The 16,570-nt window shown below is 40.2% G+C and overlaps 1 protein-coding gene and 1 pseudogene across 9 annotated transcripts in view; one reads left to right on the top strand and one right to left on the bottom strand.

Moving 5' to 3' along the window:
* Positions 1-1,950: 1,950 nt before the first annotated feature.
* LOC115894935 lies at positions 1,951-2,292 on the top strand (annotated as a pseudogene).
* Positions 2,293-4,927: 2,635 nt separating this feature from the next.
* Positions 4,928-16,570, bottom strand: part of RHOT1 (ras homolog family member T1) — an 82,528-nt gene continuing 70,885 nt past the window's right edge. For 5 of the 9 annotated variants that reach the window (XM_010372282.2, XM_010372284.2, XM_010372285.2 and 2 more), the window contains one exon: positions 4,928-6,032. In XM_010372282.2, coding sequence (XP_010370584.1) covers positions 5,915-6,032 — 118 coding nt within the window. In that variant the 3' untranslated portion in view covers positions 4,928-5,914. Of the gene's footprint in view, positions 6,033-7,736; positions 7,881-16,570 lie in introns of all 9 variants that reach the window. The other 4 variants (XM_010372280.2, XM_010372281.2, XM_030923596.1 and 1 more) reach the window with 2 other exon arrangements.

The raw sequence follows: 16,570 nt of genomic DNA, 5'->3' as shown, positions 1-16,570 counted from the left end.
TCCCGGCTACTCAGGAGGCTGAGGCGGGAGAATCACATGAAGCCGGGAGGCAGAGGTTTCAGTGAGCCGAGTGGTGCCACTGTGAGACTGTCTCAAATAAAATAAAATCTTACCTTCTGGGTAAGATACTTTCTGAACCCAAAATATCTGGGACAAATGGTCTGACAAGTCTGAGTGCCATGGGAGCAAGAGGATATTTTATGAAACTGAGATGCACTAGAGAAACCTAAGATACACAGCTGTGATAGTCACAGGTCAGACTTCCACAGAGCTGAGGGCCAAGCAGGTTAACAGACACTTGCTTTCACTGACAGTGACTTTTGATAAAAAGAGTTAAAAAGACACGAATTACTTGTAACCTTAGGGGCTTAAATTAGTGTGTTATTGGGCTGTGAATCTGGTGATAAAGGCATTGGAAAGGTCAAGCTGCCTGCATGGATCATTCTCATACTGTGAACATTAAATTTAGCATCTTGACATGTGGTACTTCTCAAAAAGTACCTAGTCCCAAATCAGTTTCCTAAAAACACGTGGACTGTGAAAGTATGATTCAGGAATCTGGTATGTTGGTTAAAAAAATAAATAAAAAATAAGAAGTATTAAGTATGAAGTCAAACACGTTAATGGAACTAGATCACACACACTTACTTTTAGGATTTGCACATATATTTTAAAGGCATCTTTGTATTGACTTTTACTAGTGCAATTCAGACAAAAGGGACATCAAAGCTAACCTAACAGCCAATGATGGGCAAAAAAAAAAAAGCCAACCCAAGTTGCATTTTGAGGGCCTGTTTAGGAAAGATTTATGCTCTACCACAGAGGTCAGGCACTTACCTCTGTTTCCCTCTCTTCATTATTCAGCTGCCTTCACAGATTGGGAAAGTTCTCATTCCATTCAAGACTGCCTCATCAGTATAGTTCTTTTTTTCTTTGTTTTTTTGAGATGGGGTCTCGCTCTGTTGCCCAGGCTGGAGAGCTGTGGCGTGATCTCAGCTCACTGCAACCTCCAACTCCTGAGTTCAAGTGATTCTCCTGCCTCAGCCCGCTGGGTAGCTGAGATTACAGGCGTGTGCTACCACACCCGGTTTTTTTTTTTTTTTTTTGAGATGGAGTCTCGCTCTGTCGCCCAGGCTGGAGTGCAGTGGCCGGATCTCAGCTCACTGCAAGCTCCGCCTCCCGGGTTTGCACCATTCTCCTGCCTCAGCCTCGCGAGTAGCTGGGACTACAGGTGCCCGCCACCTCACCCGGCTAGTTTTTTGTATTTTTTAGTAGAGACGGGGTTTCACTGTGTTAGCCAGGATGGTCTTGATCTCTAGACCTCGTGATCCGCCCATCTCGGCCTCCCAAAGTGCTGGGATTACAGGCTTGAGCCACCGCGCCTGGCCTTTTTTTTTTTAATTAGAGACGGTGTTTCACCATGTTGGTCAGGCTGGTCTGAAACTCCTGATCCCAAATGATCTGCCTGCCTTGGCCTCCCAAAGTGCTGGGATTACAGGCATGAGCCACTGTGCCCGGCCTCATTAGTATATTTCTTCTTTGATGCCTTCCCCTGGCAGGTGATGTGCATATATGCACTGACACCCAAAGTCCTACCACTTTCATAGGCCATTTCAGAATGGGTATGTGCTCCCCAAATTCCTAACATCAGAGCCCACTCCTACCGTAGCATTATCAGTGCCAACAATGCAGGAAATTGCTCATTTTTTGGTCAAATGTGAAAGAGAAAGACATGAATAGCAAGAAGCAACAGACCCCTGATATACTAAATAAGGCTAAGTTACTACATTATTCTAGGACTACAAACTTTCAAAGCAATGTTTCTTCACACAACTGCCTTATTATTCATTAAGACACCGTAGTCAACGGCCTCAGAATTGTCCATTTGAAAGACAATGCTGAGGAGCTAGTGGCGTCGACAGGTTCGAGGCGATTCGAGCTCCAGTTAGGATGATGGAGGTTGTTTGCAATGACCATCTGGGGAAGAAGGTCCACGCTAAATGCAACACGGATGATACCACTGGGGACCTTAAGAAGCCAATTACAGCCTAAACTGGCACCCGTTGGAACAAGATTGTCCTGAAGAAGTGGTACATGATTTTTAAGGACGATGTGTCTCTGGGGGACTATGAAATCCACGATGGGATGAACCTGGAGCTTTATTATCAAAAAATGAGAATGCTCTTCTTCCTACTGCCCCACTCTCCTCTCCCATCCTCACCCCCACACTGGGATAGACGCTTGTTTGTACAAGCTCACCTTAATAAAGACTTAGATGTTGAAAAAAAATAAATAAATAAAAGACAATGCTTTGGGAAGCTGAGGCGGGCAGATCACTTGAGGTCAGGAGTTTGAGACCAGCCTGGCCAACATGGTGAAACTCTGTCTCTACTAAAAATTAAAAAAAAAAAAAAAATTAGCCGGGCACGGTGGCTCACACCTGTAATCCCAGCACTTTGGGAGGCCGAAGTGGGTGGATCATCTGAAGTCAGGAGTTCAAGACCAGCCTAGCCAACATGGCGAAACCCCGTCTCTACTAAAAATACAAAAATTCGCCAGGCGTGGTGGTGCGTGCATGTAATCCCAGCTCCTCGGGTGGCTGAGGCAGGAGAATTGCTGGAATCTGGGAGGCGGAGGTTTCAGGGAGCCAAGATTGTGCCACTGCACCCCAGCCTATGCGTAACAGAGCAAGACTGTCTCAAAAAAAAAAAAAAAAAAAAATTAGCCGGGCATGGTGGTAGGTGCCTATAGTCCCAGCTACTAGGGAGGCTGAGGTTGCAGTGAGCCATGATCATGCCACTGCACTCTAGCCTGGGTGACAGAGCAAGACTCTGTCTCAAAAGAAAAAAAAAAAAAGACAATGCAACTGGTGTAAAGTGAAAGATCTCCTTTTGACTCTCAAGTTCCTATTTTCTTCATTTCTCCTTAGTATTCTTAAAGCTTGCATCTCCTGAGCAAACTGTAAAAGCCAGAAGAAGCCTTTTCTTGTGTTCACATTATTTTCTCACATTCACTAGTCTCTAAAGTAGATGCAAAATGAAGAAAAATAGGCCAGGTCTGGTGGTTCATACCTATAATCCCAGCACTTTGGGAGGCTGAGGCAGAAGGATCACTTGAGCTCTGGGGTTTGAGACCAGCCTGTGTAACAGAGTGAGACCTCATCTCTACTAAAAAAAAATTTTTTTAATTTGCCAGGTGTGGTGGCACATGTCTGCAGTCCCAGCTACTTGGAGGCTGAGGAGGGTGGATCACTTGAGCGCACAAGGTCAAGGTTGCAGTGAGCTGTGATTACGCTCCTGCATTCCAGCCCTGGCAACAGAGCAAGACTCTGTCCCAAAAAGAAAGAAAAAACCGCTATGTGCCTGTAGGTTAAAGATGAGAAAACAGTGAGCATTCCCTCCTACTAATCCACCCCACCTGGAGTGATTGACAAGCGAGGAAAGGGGCTAGCTTACCAAGGGAGTGTGTCCAGAGCGAGCACAAGATAGGGCAGCTGCTCCCTCCCTTCTTTTGAACCAAAGAAATGTAAGTTCCCCAAATGAAAAGATGGAGAGAGAGTATCTAAATATATAAACACACCACTCATTAACTCTTGGTAAGCTAGCTTCTTTCCTCTGCTTCTCACAAACGCAACAACCTATAAAGCATTTAAAGCAGTATTTCAGACAAACTAGAAAAGAGCTTGGAAAAAATTAACTGTCATTGCAAACTATACAACTGACATAAATTTGGTAAGTGGGAAATTCTCAGAAAATAATAAAAATGAGGAGTCAGGCCGGGTGTGGGGGCTCACACCTGTAATCCCAGCACTTTGGGAGGCTGAGATGGGAGGACTGCTTGAGCCCAGGAGTTCAAGGATGTGGTGAGCTATCATTGTGCCACTGCACTCCAGCCAGAGCAACAGAGTGAGACCTTGTCTTATTAAAAAAATAAATAAATAAAAATAAAAAATGAAGTGTCTATGTTATTTTGCAAGCTAGTAAGTGATACTGTTACTAGTTGCTCAAGAGGTGTGATCTTGTAAGAAAATGTCCCTCAGAACGGCAAAGGGGAAAAATCATGTTAAAGGAGAAAATAAACATGCAAACAATAGTAGAAACCACATTAATTAGCTATGTGAAGGGGAAAACAATTGGCCTTTTACCAGAATAGACTTCTCTACAACTTTTAAATAAATATCCTCTTACATATATACATCGTACTTGACTGTTTTCCTAATGATTTATTTTTTTTTTTTTGAGATGAAGTCTTGCTCTGTTGCCCAGGCGGAGTGCAGTGGTATGATCTCGGTTGACTGCAGCCTCTGCCTCCTGGGTTCAAGCAATTCTCCTGCCTCAGCCTCCCGAGTAGCTGAGATTACAGGCATGCGCCACCACACCTGGCTAATTTCTTGTATTTTTAATGGAGACGGGTTTTTGCCATGTTGGCCAGGCTGGTCTTGAACTCCTGACCTCAAGTGATCTGCCTGCCTCAGCCTCCCAAAGTGCTGGGATTACAGGCGTGAGGCATCACGACTGACTCAGCATTTTTTTTTTTTTTTTTTGAGATGTAGTTTCACTCTTGTTGCCCAGGCTGGAGTGCAATGGCACGATCTCAGCTCACTGCAATCTACACCTCCCAAGTTCAAACGATCTCCTGCCTCAGCCTCCCAAGTAGCTGGGATTACAGGCATGCGCCACCATGCCCAGCTAATTTTTTGTATTTAGTAGAGACAGGTTTTCACCATGTTGGTCAGGCTGGTCTTGAACTCCTGATCTCAGGTGATCCACCCACCTTGGCCTCCCAAAGTGCCCGGATTACACGACTGAGCCACCACTCCCGACTGAGTATTCCTTTTATACAAAAAATTCTCAATATGAGAGACAGAAACCAGAGGACTTCACTCACATCTGTACAGAAATACTTCAGAAGACAAAAGAACTCAAGATCACAGTACACAGCAGTTATTTATTTAAATACTTGAAAAGGCTGATGATGGAAAAAATAGGTTTATCATGAGAGTTTATATTCATTAGATTTATCATTTAAAAAATTACTGCCTCTAGGTTATCCTAGCCTGATATAGAACACTTGGTGACACATGCAGTTACTGTAATAGACTATAATAGACACAGCCATTATAGAATGATTTACACTTGGGAGGAAATTCAACAGTAGTAAGGGTGACTCTTTATTTAAACTAAAAACACTGGTAATATACAAATTTTTTTTTTCATTTCATTGAAAGGGCTATAAAATTCAACATACTGACAAAAGAAGCAACATAATCACATAGATAACATCTCTGCTAGTTGCTTTTACCTTACTTCACCCTTAAAGGTGAGCCGCAAGCTCAGCTACACAATTTTCTAGACTGTGCGATGGCTTCAAGGCTGGCCTACCACAACTGACTGAAAAAAAGTCATGTTGGTAAGCTGACACTGCTTATGTTTTTAAAAACGGAGAGAGAATGGCAAATAGTGCCTCATGTCCTTATAGAACCCAAAGGATCATTCTGAGTAAATGTGAAATAAATAAAGTGATCCATGAGTAAATACAATCTCTGGGCTAACTTAAACCTAGGAGAGTGAGCCAAGTGAGCACTAACAATACCATTTAGAAATGTCTAGAAACACATTTCTAGAACTCAGCTTGGGAGACCATATCTTACCTGAATATGTACATATATTTACAAAATATTCCCTTTTGGCCTCTGGAATTTAGCCATTTTAGTTTGGCTGTTAGCTGTTTTCTTTCCATATGCTAGCCAATACTGCAGTTATAACTATCATTAAAATACTTGTATGCATGAATTACAAATATTAATAAAGTAACTCTGCATGTATAAATATCTCAATATTTCTAGCAGAACTTAAAGCATTCAGAATGTACATAAAAGTATTTGTTTTTGGTAGGGCCAGTATTTCTTTTTATATCATCGCTGTTTCAGTAATGCTTTGTACATAGCAAAGCCCAAAACTGCAAAAACAGTAGCACCAAAACTTGCTCGAAGCCAAAACGTGGAGCTCTTGAGGTCAGCTTGTGTCACGTGCCTGTAGTCAGAAAATATAATTATTACTTAAAACATGATTAGTATGAAAACCTATACCAGTTATTTAGCAGTCTACTTTTAGGTAAGTATTAGTACACTTGTCAAGCTAATTGCATACAGTAATGTTTATCAAAAACATTGATCAATATAGCCATGTATATAATTACTTAATCATTACTTTAAGAAAATGACATAATGTAGACACTAATAAAGACAATTAGCTACTTTGTGGGAGTGGACATCCAAATTTGTAAACGTTTTTTTCACACGGGAAATAAAGAAGTTAGACAAATCAATCTAGCTTTTTATAATACCATCATGGTCCTTCAAAATGAAAATTAAGGCGGTGTTCCCACAATTTTGAGGATCATATTCATGGTTAAATAATGTGCAATCTCCTATCCCCAGGAACTGAAAGCAATTTTGTAAGCAGTTAAGTGACAAGTGACAATACTTTTCTAAGAGAAATGATTAAAGTCAACTTTGGAAACACTGAGCCTCATAAAAATTTACAAAAAACACCCCCCCCCCCCCGCAAAAAACCGAAAGGGGGAGGGGAAGATTTATCAGTTTGCATTAATTTGGTTACTGCTAATTAAAGAGAAAAAAAAACAATCCCTGGTGTTAGACAGGCAGTGATAATGGTACCAACTAACGGACATAATGTAACGTGATGGATTGAAAGGCAATGACATAAAGGAAGCCATAGTATGCATGACAAGGGACAGCCTGTACCACAAACTGAGTTGTGAGCATGCTTAGTAAGTACCCTCAAGAGTCTCAAGTATGACAGCTTACCATGAAGAGGATAAAGCTCTAAAGAAAAGGTCAGAACATTTTATTTAAATGTCACTGAAGTCTTAGTTACTAAGTGAACACAATTGAGATGATGTAGAAAACTTAAAAAATTGGCCGGGTGCAGTGGCTCATGCCTGTAATCCCAGCACTCTGGGAGGCCAAGACGGGTGGATCACCTGAGGTCAGGAGTTCGAGACCGGCCTGGCCAACATGGTGAAACCCCGTCTCTACTAAAAATATAAAAATTAGCCAGGCATGGTGGTGGGTGCCTGTAATCCCAGCTACTTGGGAGGCTGAGGCAGGAAAATTGCTTGAACCTAGGAGACAGAGGTTGCAGTGAGCCGACATGATGCCACTGCACTCTAGCCTAGGTGACAGAGACTCCATCTCAAAAAAAAAAAGAAAGAAAAGAAAACTTACAAAATTAAGAGCTTAGAGAGACTGTCTAGTTTAGATTATTTTATAACTAAGTTAAACAGATTTGAAGCAAAAGTCAGATATCATTAAAAGACCAAGGTACTGACATATGCAAAAGAGTTAAGAGCCAAGAATTCAAACTACACAAAACTACTTTGCCTCAGTAACAGTCAAAGTGAACAGATTAGTTATCACAAAATAGAGTCTGTACATCCCTAGGACAAAAGTCTACAACACAAGCTAGAGTGCTCCATGCTTAACACCACAACAAAGCAAGACACAACACTCCAATTCTCACCCTCACCAGTTTCTATTTTTAAAAAAATCACTCCTCACATAATTATTTCTTACAAAGCAAAGTGATATCACAGATTCATTCCAGCTTGCAAGTTAGTTTTTCCAACAGGCAGTGTTTTATTAAAAAAAAAGTCAGAGAAGAAAACGCTTAGGTTTTTCAAGTTGGAAAAATTCCAACGAGACCAACCCATACCTGGCTTCAAGAAAAAGTGGACCTTGAGATGACTCCATGAAGATGGAATCTTCTACAGAGCTGACAGCGTGCACCTGGTGAGTAATACTGCCTTCGTCGTCTGCTAACAGCATGGCACCCCACTCAGCTACCCGGGCTCTTAACCTTTTATATACATGCATACAGTTTGCAGTTCACAGCAGAGCTCACAAAAAAGGGGACTCAAAATAACATCTCTCAATTATGCATCCCACACATAAATTGAGTTGCCACACTATATGATGGATCTCATGTTTTCTATATTTAAAATAAATGTATTCTATAGCAAATTGCCAAACTTAAAAAAAAATCTATCTGTATGTACTCTCTTAACAAACACACACACACCCACCCCAGACAAGGAAACCTAAAGCTGTTATATATATTCTCTAAACATCCCTATGAGTCTGGTCTTGGTACATCTGAAATACCAAGTCCTCTAAACCAATACCATAAGCAGTACCTGACAACATGTAGTAACCGTAAGTATTCATCAGAAATGAGGTTAACGACTATTAGTCATGAAGTTTACAGATGATTATAACTTTGGATTATCAAAAACTACAAATATATATCTGTGAAAAAATTGAGTCCAACATCCCAAACTCACAGACCACCATGGATCTATGACAAGAGTAACAAAAGTTTACAATTCCAAGTCAATGCAGATGTATAGAATTTAAAGTCAGATCACAGGCTAAAGGTGCATTAGAGGTTTCTCTTCATCTTTGGTCTCCCTGTGATTATCACGCATCTGCACTGACGGATTTTTTAAATTTTATTTTTAAATTTTTACATTTATTTTTTAACTTAGGAGGAAAAAACAATTAGGATTTTCAGCTACTTTTTGTATTTTTAGTAGAGATGGAATTTCACCATGTTGACCAGGCTGGTCTCAAACTCCTGACCTCAAGTGATCCGCCTGCCTCAGCCTCCCAAAGTGCTGGGATTACAGGTGTGAGCCACTGTGACCAGCCCCTTTTAGACTTTTTCTATGTATTTTTTACACAGCTGCAAACACAGTATGTGTATAATTCTATATATTTTTCACACTTGTTATAAGGTATGGACTTCTTCCTCAATTATGGAAACATTCTAAATAGCTGGATTATATTCTATTATCCTATTGCTGGCTATCTCCTTTTGTTTTATTTTACTTTTCAGAGACAGCGTCTTGCTGTGTCACCCAGGCTGGACAGTGCAGTGGTACAATCCTAGCTCACCGCAGTCTTGAACTGCTGAGCTCAAGTGATCTTCCTGCTTCAGCCACATAAGTAGCTGGGACTACAGGTGTATGCCATCATGCCTGGATAATTTTCATTTTTCTTGTAGAGATGGGTCTTGCTATGTTGCACAGGCTAGTCTTGAACTCCTGGCCTCAGCCTCCCAAAATGCTGGGATTACAGGCATAAGCCACCATGCCCAACCTGGCTATCTCCATTTATTTGTGGCTACAAAAAAAAGACTATCTTTCTACATAAAATTTTTCTCCATACTTAGGATGTTTTCGTTAAGATAGACTTCCCAGAATTAAATGTTACAAGGTCAAAAACGTGTATGTGTGTCTATGTATAACGGGTTTTTTCTTTTTTTTTTTTTTTTGGAGACGGAGTCTCGCTCTGTCGCCCAGGCTGGAGTGCAGTGGCCGGATCTCAGCTCACTGCAAGCTCCGCCTCCCGGGTTTATGCCATTCTCCTGCCTCAGCCTCCCGAGTAGCTGGGACTACAGGCGCCCGCCACCTCGCCCGGCTAGTTTTTTGTATTTTTTTAGTAGAGGCGGGGTTTCACCGTGTTAGCCAGGATGGTCTCGATCTCCTGACCTCGTGATCCGCCCGTCTCGGCCTCCCAAAGTGCTGGGATTACAGGCTTGAGCCACTGCGCCCGGCCTTGTATAAAGGGTTTTTTCTAACCTACTGATATATCAAAATCACCAAACTTTCCTATTCTATGTGGAATAAGATCATTTCGTTAAGCAGTATGTCTTTTTACAACATTAGAAATAATGACTAAATGTTGAATATAACCCTGACTAATCATTCACAGTTTGTTAGAGCTTTCAAGCTCTTAGGTGAAAATTACTGTGTCTGGGATGTTGGCTTTCTGGCTTAGAAGTCCTGAAGGCCCATAAATGTATCAGACGTCAAGTTCTCCTTGACATAGGTGTAGGAGCCAACCAACACATCTGGACTTGGGTTTTATTAAGGCCGCTACTTAATAATGCAGAGACAAGAAAATGTTGCAAAAATTCAGGTAATAAAGAGTTAAATGAATAACTGTGTGAACAGTCACACGAGGCATATGCAGATTGGCCAAAATTCCTATGTACCTTTGCACTGAATATCTTTAGTGCAAGGGCATACAAAATACTTTTAATTAATTCTGCAACTTAAGGTGAATATAAAAACATGAACTGGCTGGGCACAGAGGCTCACACTGTAATCCCAGATCTTTGGGGGGCTGAAGTTGGAGGACTGCTTGAGGCCAGGAGTTCAAGACCAGCCTGGGCAACACAGAGGAAGGGTAAGAATTCAGAAATTGTTACCCAGGTATCAATTAACCTTGTCTTAGACTGTAAGCTGTTATGCAGATGAAAAGAAAAGTTCAGTAGAAAATACTCAAAGGAAGCAAAACTGAGAGACTTTACTCAGAGGAGCTCCAGAGAGTCATTTTTATCAGTCTTCCCCACGATTTCTCAGAAATGTATTTGAATTTCCTATTCTTCACTCCTCTCATCTCACCATCTTATTCTTTCCAAAATACAACTAAGAGATGTACAAATGCACTAATGTGAATGGTCTTCTAATTTTACAACTCTATCCATATATATATATCTCAGGTATAGATTTTTAAGATAATACTCTAAACCAACCAACATAACTGTAATGCGAGTGTATCTAAAGTTACCAGGGCACAGAGATATCATATTTAGCTTTTTCTTATTTGTAATTACGTATCTCAAGTTGAAAACTACACTGAGGTCACCAAACTACAGTAAATTTTTCTGTCTTTATTTATTTACTTAAAGACAGGGTCTCGCTCTTATTCAGGCTGGAATGCAGTGGCATGAACACAGCTCACTGCAGCCTCAACCTCCTGGGCTCAGGTGATCCTCCTGCCTTAGTCTCCCATGTAGCTGGGACCCCAAAAGCATGCTACCACACCTGGCTAATTTATGATTTTTTGTAGAGATGGGGGTCTTAATACAACTTTGTTGCCCAGGCTGGTCTGGAACTCCTGGGTTCACATAATCCTACTGCCTCGATCTCCAAAAGTGCTGAAATTATGAGTGTGAAACACTGTGCCCAGCTCTATTTTTTTTTTTTTTCAGACAGAATCTCACTGTGTCACCCAGGCTAGAGTACAGTGGCACAAACACAGCTCACTACAGCCTTGACCTCCTGGACTCAAGCAAACCTCTCACCTCAACCTCCTATATAGCAGGGACCACAGGTGTGAGCCATCACACCCAGCTTTTTTTTTTTCTTTTTTTTTTTACTTTTTGTAGAGACAGGATCTCACTTTGTGACCCAGTCTGGTCCCGAACTCCTGAGCTCAAGTGATCCTCCTGCCTTGACCTCCCAAAGTGCTGGGATTAGAAGCATGAGCCACTGCACTTGGCCCTTTTCTATTTTCAAATATTCCACTTAAAAAAAAAGTCTTCTGAGGCCAGGCATGGTGGCCCATGCCTGTAATCTCAGCATTTGGGAGGCAGAAGAAGCCAGATCACTTGAGGTCAGGAGTTCAAGATCAGCCTGGCCAACATGGTGAAACCCGTCTCTACTAAAAATACAAAAAATTAGCCAGGTGTGGTGGTGCATACCTGTAATCCCAGCTACTTGGGAGCTGAGGCAGGAGAATCGCTTGAACCTGGGAGGTGGGGGTTGCAGTGAGCTGAGATAGGGCCACTGCACTCCAGCCTGGGCAACAAAGTCAGACTCTATTATAAAATAAAATAAAAAGGGCTGGGCGCGGTGGCTCAAGCCTGTAATCCCAGCACTTTGGGAGGCCGAGACGGGCGGATCACGAGGTCAGGAGATCGAGACCATCCTGGCTAACACCGTGAAACCCCGTCTCTACTAAAAAATACAAAAAATTAGCCGGGCGAGGTGGCGGGCGCCTGTAGTCCCAGCTACTCGGGAGGCTGAGGCAGGAGAATGGCATAAACCCGGGAGGCGGAGCTTGCAGTGAGCTGAGATCCGGCCACTGCACTCCAGCCTGGGTGACAGAGCAAGACTCCGTCTCAAAAAAAAAAAAAAAATAAAAATAAATAAATAAATAAATAAATAAATAAATAAATAAATAAAATAAAATAAAAAATAAAAAATAAAAAAAAAATAAAATATTAGAAATTAAAAAAAGGCCGGGCGCGGTGGCTCAAGCCTGTAATCCCAGCACTTTGGGAGGCCGAGACGGGCGGATCACGAGGTCAGGAGATCGAGACCATCCTGGCTAATACGGTGAAACCCCGTCTCTACTAAAAAATACAAAAAAAACTAGCCGGGCGACGAGGCGGGCGCCTGTAGTCCCAGCTACTCGGGAGGCTGAGACAGGAGAATGGCGTGAACCCGGGAGGCGGAGCTTGCAGTGAGCTGAGATCCGGCCACTGCACTCCAGCCTGGGTGGCAGAGCAAGACTCCGTCTCAAAAAAAAAAAAAAAAAAAAAAGAAATTAAAAAAAAAAAAGTCTTCTGAACTCTCTGCTTTTATTTCTCCACATTTCAATCTGGTGAAGTATTTTCTTTCTTTCTTTTTTTTTGAGATGGAGTCTTTGCTCTGTCACCAGGTTGGAATGCAGTGGTGCGATCGCAGCTCACTGCAACCTCCGCCTCCTGGGTTCAAGCAATTCTCCTGCCTCAGCCTCCTGAGTAGCTGGGACTACAGGTGCGCACCACCACGCTCAGCTAATTTTTGTATTTTTAGTAGAGACGGGGTTTCACCATGTTGGCCAGGATGGTCTCAATCTCTTGACCTCATGATCTGCCCTCCTTGGCCTCCCAAAGTGCTGGGATTACAGGCGTGAGCCACAGTGCCTGGCCATATTTTCTATATCTACTTTTAATAATAATGCCACTATAGCTAATAACAATTTTAATAAGGACAATTCTCCTAACTGAGCCAATAGGCATAAAATATTTCAATAGGATATTTATTAGGATAAATATTTAATAGGATAAAATAGGTTAAGGAATCAATATACAGTGTCTAGCAGCTTCAACACAAACCATAAGCAAGCTGTTAACTTGGCATGCCTAAATAGTAACACACTTTGGGAAAGGACACAGGTGTGCACTAATGTCAAGAAATGCTTCACCAAGCATTAGAAGAATCCGAATTTACAGATGATCATGAATACAAAGGAAATGCTCCAATATCTACATGTTAACTAGTGATACTTAAAGATCAGATAAGACAAACTTCACCTTGTCATGTCCTTTAATATATTAACCAAATGACAAAAAATTTAAAAATTATAAGCAGCAGCAGCTTACTTAATGAAACCTATTAAACTCTTGTATAACTTTAAATATATAACTATGTATACAAATTCACAAACAATCTTATAAGGACCTTCATACAAGGGAATAAATAAGTTTCATAAGAAACTAACGCAGGACTTCCTTGGATAAAATATTTTACTATAACATCATATTCCAAGGACTCTTAGATTTCCAACATTTAACAACATTAAGATTTTTAGAAACCTATCCTCTTCATAAGGCAATCCTATGAAAAAGCAGTTCATTTTTGTCTGACAATAATAAAATCCTTTCTTCAACAAAGGACTCCTATATTAAGTAATGAATTCACGCTACATAAAGGAAGAACTTGGTTGATTATTAAAGCAATATGGGTGAATGAAGTAAGTCATTAATGAATGGCTTAAATGTCATGCATATATTTAATCTAAAAATACATCATAAATAGGGTAAAAAATGCAATAGGTATGCTGTCCATCACGCTTTTGGGCCTCTGTAAATACTCAGTGTGAACTACGCACTTGGTTGTCAAACTCTAATGCTGCCACTGAACTTAAGAAGTAGCACAAACCAACAATGTATATGGCTAATGCAAATAATAAAATAGAATGAAAGAAATCCTAAAACCAAAATATGCACAAAGGAAATCACGCCCAAATAACAAACTGTAAAATAAACAATATTTGATTAACTAACAGGTTAGAGGAAGTGGTGGGATTATACACAAAAACCTAGCTGGGAAGGAGACTGAGAGTATTAAAAAATTACTAAGTGACACAAACAAATGAAAACAAACATCTAAAAAAAAGGACAAATTAAAGTTCATGACACACTACAATCTAGAAACATTCCCATGCAAAGCAGGAGTGTTCTCAAGTCAGAGTAATAAATACTTAATAAATAAAAATCCTGGGTAGTTCAAACCAACAATCAAGCTCATCTATATATAATCACTTTCAAATTTAAAAGATATTTAAAATTTAAAATATATTCAAAAGATCTTTTTCTCTAGTAATGTAATTTATACTACTTGAAATGAAAGCAGTCCCAAAGATTAAAATCATCTGACCACATGTTAATCATCCTCCAAATGTATTTAAATTCAAATAATTCCAGTTTTTCATAAATTAGTCTAAAGGAAAACATAAACCTATCCAGATCTAAGAGTGAGATCATAATTACCAAGAGAAAGATTACATGTGAGATAGATGTGTGTTTAACACTACTCTCACATGTCAAAGTCAATATACATTCAATTAAATTGGAAATAAATTTTTTTATTATTTCTATATTTATTTTTTTTATTTCTATATTTAAAGTATAAAATGTTAGTAAATAAGTTCAAGAAAAAAGACAATTTTTTTTTCTCATAAAAGGAAAAACACTTGCAGAAATTAACCTCTTGAAACTGCCTAAATTCATTATCAGGTTATATAGCACTTTTCTTTTTAGCATGAAGGACTAACATCACTGAAAATATAAGCAAAGTTTAAAAATGTTTTTCTTAGAGACATGATATTTAGAAAGATGCGTAAAAGCAGGTTCCATATCTTCTTCATTTTCAAATTTTGCCCCAGTTCACAGCAGGTTCCTACTCAAAGCAGGTACTTAAATTAAGTACTCTGAATGAATAAACCAAATCAAGGTGGGGTTAGGAGAGAGTAGGATAATAAGAGAATGTGGCCTCAAACAAACATGTATTATATCTGGTAGCAATCTGTATTTCAGTGACCAAAATTTTTACAAGCACACTAAAACAATTGCTGATTTGAGACCAATACTTATCTACTAATTTAATTCTTTGCAGACATTCAATGAGACTTTTTACTTAAATAAAAATGACGGCTGGGTGAGGTGGCTCACACCTGTAATTCCAGCACTTTGGGAGGCTGAGGCGGGCAGATCACCTGAGGTCAGGAGTTCGAGACCAGTTTGAAACATGGCGAAACTAAAAATACAAAAGTTAGCCGGGCAAGGTGGCACATGCCTGTGGTCCCAGCTACTCAGGAGGCTGAGGCACAAGAATCACTTGAACCTGGGAGGTGGAGGTTGCAGTGAGCTGAGATCATGCCACTGCACTCCAGCCTGGGTGGCAGAGTGAGACTCCATCTCAAAAAACAAACAAACAACAACAACAACAAAAGACAAGCCTTTTAGAACTGTTCTTTTACAATTCTAAATCAAACACTAAGCATGGTAGTTCTGATATCTAAAAACAAAGACTTAGGACCTAGTGGTAGGTGAGAACCCTCCCTATGAATAAACTACAATGAAAAAATTTTAAATGACTTTTACTTAATCAGTCTTTTTTGTGCTTAACATTAGGATATGTCTAACACAGGAAACCAATAGTGACCAACTAATAACAGCTGCCAAAACCTAAGAAGTTAACAGGGAAAAGTGGTTCCATTCTCATCCCACCACCCAATAACTTTTTCCAATTTTTCATGGGAAAGGAGTAAAATGGTGGTGGTGGTGATGGGACCAGAGACATTTTCATTCTGTAGGTGTCCTTTTCCTGGGCCTCCATTTTCACAACTAGGCCATACCTTAAGACTGAGGTTGCAAGCTGGTGGACTATAAACATGCTTTGCTCTGATTAGTACTTTAAAAACTTGTTAATTAATTGTTAATCTCTAAATATCAGGAAATCTCACACCAAAGCCTTGATTTCCAGTCTCTTGTAAAACCAGAAAATCTGGCAACACCAGACCTGTACAACAACAAATGGCCAGAGCTGAGTGGTGGCTGCCTCTTTTAGACAGTGCCTGTCACAGTCCCCACCTCTCCTTGTTTCTTATACTTGGCCACCTTCATTCTTTTACATTATCCATCCAAGACCTGTGGGCACTGAGTTTTTGGCCCCCACCTACCTATCTTACTTACCTTTCATAAAGTAGAAGAAACTCCAGTATGCAGCCCCTAAAATTCCACTGTACTTCTCTTAAATAATTGGAATACTAACGGGGATAAGGAAGGAGCTGTTTGAAAAGTACACTGGATCCTCTACTTGTTGTTTTCATTCTTTCCATTCTTGATTACCAGATGTCAGGATGTGTGCTGACATTACCATTAAATTACTACCAGTTTATAAACAGGTATGACCAAAACTTACTGATTTCTCTTTGAGGGTCACTATATAATTTACTATGCGCAATTGTATTCATTTAATGCACATCTATCCTATTTCATTTGAAAGCTAACTAAACCAATTTTATTTGAAAGCTAACTAAACCAATTTTATTTGAAAGCTAACTAAACCAATCTAGGAATAAAATTGTCACCAGGGACACAGACGATGAATCAATCTGTAATTATGGACAATCAAGAGTTTCTAGAAT

The sequence above is a fragment of the Rhinopithecus roxellana genome, chromosome 19 (genome assembly GCF_007565055.1).
Source record: "Rhinopithecus roxellana isolate Shanxi Qingling chromosome 19, ASM756505v1, whole genome shotgun sequence".
Classification (NCBI taxonomy): Eukaryota; Metazoa; Chordata; class Mammalia; order Primates; family Cercopithecidae; genus Rhinopithecus; species Rhinopithecus roxellana.
Note: the sequence above shows the minus strand (reverse complement) of the source record. Positions and strands in the feature narration are given on the sequence as shown.